At 35.7% G+C, this 5565-nt stretch overlaps 1 protein-coding gene across 1 annotated transcript; it reads left to right on the plus strand.

Moving 5' to 3' along the window:
* Positions 1 to 449: 449 nt before the first annotated feature.
* On the plus strand, positions 450 to 4410 carry LOC132546641 (2,3-bisphosphoglycerate-dependent phosphoglycerate mutase-like). Its single transcript, XM_060210363.1, has 6 exons — positions 450 to 614; positions 1227 to 1418; positions 2136 to 2225; positions 2795 to 2893; positions 3230 to 3341; positions 4346 to 4410. The coding sequence occupies exons 1-6, from the start codon at positions 450 to 452 to the stop codon at positions 4408 to 4410; spliced, it is 723 nt and encodes a 240-aa protein (XP_060066346.1).
* The last annotated feature ends 1155 nt before the right edge of the window (positions 4411 to 5565 follow it).

The following is a 5565-nucleotide window of genomic DNA, read 5'->3' on the forward strand; positions in this document are numbered from 1 at the left end:
ATTTCAAGGTTCCCGTTGTCACCGTTCCCCAAGAACAGTTAGATTTCTACTGTGTTAGAGGCCATCCATGGGGTTATTACAGAGAGTACTTGTAAAGTTATAGAAAGTCTGACACAGTTCAGTTGTAAATGGGACAGACAAATTCATTTCGAGTACTACTGAGCAAGTGCGATTGTCGAATAAATAAATTTACATGCTCGAGTATTAAACTGCATTGGTATTATTTCACAAATAAAAAGAAATTTAGTCTTGTTTTGCCTCTACAGCTAATATTGGATAAATAGTGAAAAGATAAAGAAAAATATATTAGTAACCCCTCCCCCCTCCCCAACCTCCAACCCATTGTTTTCATATTAACACTGTACAAATTCTTGTTCAATTTTGTTTATTCTGACAGTTGAACACCGTTTATCGACACTCACTTACACTGACTGCCCTGCAAACATTGTATGGCCAGCACTAGTGACCAGAGTCCAGCTGATGGACAAGCTCGGTATACGTTTGTGATCCTGCGACATGGTGAAAGCGAATACAACAGCGAAAAGAGGGTGACAGGCTGGGCTGATTCAGACCTGACATCCCGGGGGGTCGAGCAGGCCAGGTGTGTTGGACAGGTAGGATACATTTATCGTAAAATAAAAAATATACTTACGTCAATAGTCTTATACAGTAATGATTCAATATGGCAGTATTTCGTTATAGGAATAATCAGGTACAAAAATAAGCCGTCATTCATTTTTTTGGATATTTATTTTTATGATACATATGCTGTTTATACTTAAGGTGTCTGCTTGTAAAAGTACAGCCGATTCATTCATTCATTTCATTGCATTTCATTCGCTCGCTCACTCACTCACTCAATCACTAACTCATTCATTCATTCGTTCACATTCATTCATTCATTCATTCGTTCACATTTATCAATCATTTATTCACTCATTCATTCATTCATTCATTCATTCATTAATTCATTTACGTTTAATGTATGTATGTGATACATGCCCGCTTAAATACACGCTAATACTATTTAAAGATGATGTGTGGATTTGTAAACATTGGTAAAATAAGTGAATTTTCAATCAGGGGGCAATCGACTATTATACTAGGAGTGATCTCACTTTCTGAAAACCTAAGAATATTATCGAAGTACTAGAAATATAGCGCGTTTTTGTTTGTTTGGTTTTTTTTTAATTTATTGATTTGATATTGAAATAATTATTCAACAGATACTGAAGAAGAATGGCCTCACTTTCGACATTGCGTTCACAAGCGTCCTGAAGAGGGCAATCAAGACTCTTTATTTTGTACAGGACGAACTTGACCTGCATTGGATTCAAGTTCACAAACACTGGTGCATCAATGAACGCCACCAGGGGGCGAACCAGGGACAAGAAATGAACCATACAAAAAAATATAAAGTAATTAGACTTACAATTTTTCCTTGATATAATAAAACTGTAGAAAAACATCGTAAACTGATGACACTGAGCTCGGTTGTCGTGATATTTCGTCCCAGCTGGCAGTTTGTAAGGGTCTCGAGTTCAGATATCGGAGTCCGAGGTTCCACTGCATCAAATGTCCGTCCCGTTCACTACCTTCACCGAATGGTCGAATCACCCATTGTCTTAGCGCATGATCTGTCTAACCGTCTGCCGTCAGTCCTTAAATAATTCTTAGCATAGAGGCGACCGTTTTGGACTATGACAGTATTATATTATCAGCTATAAGACTGAGTAATGTTTAGGTGAGTCTAAAGTGAGAAGAACATTGTGTTCTACAAAATTCAGAGCCTTGTGAATTTTAAGATGGCCGCGATAGTAACAATTTTTAAATTCTTGTCGTTACTTCTTCTGAATGGAAAGTCGGACCAGATGGACAGACTTGTTTTACTTCGTTAGATTTGTATTCCGAACTAAACTTGTATTTAAGATGACTATTCCAGTGTCCAGACTGACTACTTTGTGATTAGCACAGTTATCTTGGTTAGTATTTGTAGAGTCAACACCCCTCCCTTCCCTCCTTCCCCCATCCCACACCCATTTCATCTTGTGCAGTTTTTAGTACGTATCATTAATAAACTACATTTTCTGTTCACAATTAATAAAGTGACAATGATCAATTCCCTATACTTTCAGAAGGAAGCGTCGGCATTCGACGATTGTCCACCAGCGTTAGAGGAGTCTGATGAAAGATGGCAGAGGACAGTAAACGATTATCGTTACAATGTATGTGACTATACTCCTTAGTCAGAGTATCAGCCGTAATATCAAGTCCTATTAATATTACCATAGTATTAGCCGAGACTTTCTGTTTTTCAAAAATGTTTTCGAAGTAATTTTAAGACTTTTAGTCAAAGGTGCTGGAACCCCACTACCGCTTCACAAATAAGACATTGCGAATTTCAACTTGGACCTAAAATTCTCAGACTCATGTTTAAGTTTTCCATTTTATCAGTTTCATTATGTTCAAACAATAACATAGTAGCACATGCTTATTGCAAGCCAATCCTTGTCTTATTTCTACACCATTGTCGATATCTAGAGTAGCACATGAGTTGTTCTAATGGCAGTACCTGACGCACGCGCTTACCATGTGCACGTGTTCGCAAGGCATAAATACATGATCCTCTGTCTGAAAAGAAGTTGCTTGAATATAAATTTACAAAATATACGAAGATTGTTTGTTTGTGTTTTTTTTTTTTTTTTTTTTTACGACTAAAATTCATACATGTACTGCAATTTCACGACTGCAGACATGAGAAAGGAAGCTTACAAAATTTTGTTTTTCGTTTCAGATGCTGTCACCGAGTGTTTTACCCAGAGCAGAATCTTCCAAAATGGCACTGGAAAGATTTCTACATTACTGGCACAGTAATATTGTACCGGAAATAAAGGTAAGTGTAGTTTGGACCAGCAAAATGTCACTCTTACATTGAAATATATTGCCATAAAATTTCTTATGTATTTAGAGTGTTTTCAACGTCATACCAATAACAATGAGATAATTTTCCTGACATTCGACATTTCGCAGTTGTTATTCACGATAACGCCCTTGCATTGTGACGTTTTCATTTTCGTAGAATAATATATAATTTGATTTAAGTAAGTCAAAACTAATTGAATTCCGTTAGAGCAGTTTCCACTTCATCTTTATCAAATTGTACATTGCAGTGTACTTTGAGGAATAAACATTCTGAACTTTTCCAAATATTGTTTGAATTTTTTTAAAGGCTGGCAAGAAAGTTATCATAGTCGCTCATTCAAATATCATGAAGAACTTCCACAAATATCTTGGTAAGATCAACAATCATAATGACAGTGATTTGAAGAAAATTGAACAAGGTATGTATCATAAACCATATATTCAAGTAGATGTCTTTCCTTGCATTGGTTACTGGAAATTCTGTATCAATTTTGATCAAAGGCCGAGTGCTAACTTCCTCCAGTGATAAGCCATTACACTTTACGTGAACATTGTTCGTTACATTTTTTTAAATGAGTACCAGATCTTAAGAATGAAGTTTAAAAAATAATAATTTTATCCTGGATACTCTAGGGTAACATCACTTTCGCTCTCTGAAGAGAATCAAAGTGAGCTTAACCTCTGAAGTATGATGATTTCAAAAAATAAAAATGATTTCGTATCGTCACGTACCGCATGTATTTGCTTTTAATGATATTGTTCGTGTTTATGCGTTTCAGATTTGTTTTGCTGTTTTTCTTTTATCTCATAATCATTCGAATCATACATTTAATAATTTTCACCTGTGAAATATATAAAGGATGCACAACAAGTGATCGCTGTGTGTGGTATTTCTTTCACTCGTGTTTAGAAATACGAGGAAATAAAATAATTTAGGATAACAAGCAGAAAAAGTGTTAATTGAGTTCAAAGCAATAAATTGATTACAAGACATAGAAACTGGCATTTTATTGCGTTTAACTTCAGCGACTGCGTGAAGCGCCCTTCCAGTCAAAGGTCGCCGCGTCAGCCAATCAAAACACGTTTACAGTTGATTCTACGTGTGGTATTAATGTAGTTTGTTTATACAACAGTGGTAATGATTTATTGTTGATTTGTTGGACTATACCACCTATTGTGGTAGAAAAAGCAATATCGAATTGCTAAAGATGTTATCTAGATATAATGGTTACTGATAGAACATCGCTGTGCAATTAAAGTTAAATACCAAATTATTAGCCACATTCGTGAAATATATTTGTCATTACTAAAAAGGTAGAACGGTAAGCAATATTAACCAAAGCAACAAAAAGTGATACATATAACCGTGATCTGTTTAGGTAAATTTGTTATAGAAAATAAGGATTTTTTTGTTTCTTTTCAGGTAAACCTCTAGTTTATGAACTGGACCATGAATTATATACTATAGGATGGAAATATTTAGAATAAAACAAAAATCAGACAAAATTTGAACCCAGAATGAAATATCGTTACAACGTTGTCACTCTTGTTTGAAGCATTGCTTATCGAAGCGTGCATTCATTTATTTGGTTTGTCCTATGAAAATATAGGCTTTATTTTACAATTGGGAAACAAGTTATAACAGTTTATAATTATCACTCTTGTTGGCCTGGATGTAAGCGCTCGAGAGTCTTTCTGTGGGTGGAAACCAGAGTATCAGGGGAAAACCCACATGGTTGGGCAGGTGCCCCTACCTTTTCACCTACCGTTCCTGGAATCGAACCGTGGACGGCTAGGTGAAAGGCGAATGCGTTACCGCTGCGCCACCCGACCACCCACGGATTTGTATTACTTGTACCGAATAAGTCCGGTATTATTCCTCGACAATCCAGGGGTTGCAATAACTGTCGCATAATTATCTAAATCCCTGGAGAATCGAGGATGTCTGGTATCAGAGAATGGAACGGAATCAAAGCTCACGTGCAGGTGACTTTCCAAGATGGCCGCTGACACTCTGGATAATTTGATATGTACGTTTGCAATGACAACACTCATTAAATGAGTATGTATATAACAGCACTTATTTCTGTGTGAATGACCGTAGTGTTTATTCAACAACTGTTCTGAGAGCATCTTGAATCTGAATCTTAGTATTGCTGAATTAGATATGACCTCGAGGGAATAATGTACATGGATCATCAAATCAAGGCTGTCTGGAGTTACCTTCCTTCAACAAACGTAAAGTAAACGTTTCATTTACATCGAATACTGTCAAATTATTGATCAGTTGATTTTGATCAAAATCAATATTACCACAATATACTATTAATTAGTTAATTTATATCATAATCTTTTATTTTGGTAGTTGAACGAATGGTGTAAGTATGCAAATATACAGGTACCTTCAGTTCTGCAACAAAAGTCTTTGTAACTGATTCACATTGAACTTGGAATCGTTTAGCAAGAGAGAGGTGGCGGGGCGGGTTCAAAATATTTTATAAAAATCGGCCGGTATAGACATGTTGCCATTTTAAATACAGTAATGGTATATAAATATTTATTATCAGTTATTTTGAAATAGTAATAAAAGCATAACCAATAAGTACAATAAACAGTGTAACAGTAGACGAAATAATATCTTGA

The sequence above is a fragment of the Ylistrum balloti genome, unplaced genomic scaffold (genome assembly GCF_031769215.1).
Source record: "Ylistrum balloti isolate Yb309-2 unplaced genomic scaffold, AGI_CSIRO_Ybal_v1 Utg369900, whole genome shotgun sequence".
Classification (NCBI taxonomy): domain Eukaryota; kingdom Metazoa; phylum Mollusca; class Bivalvia; order Pectinida; family Pectinidae; genus Ylistrum; species Ylistrum balloti.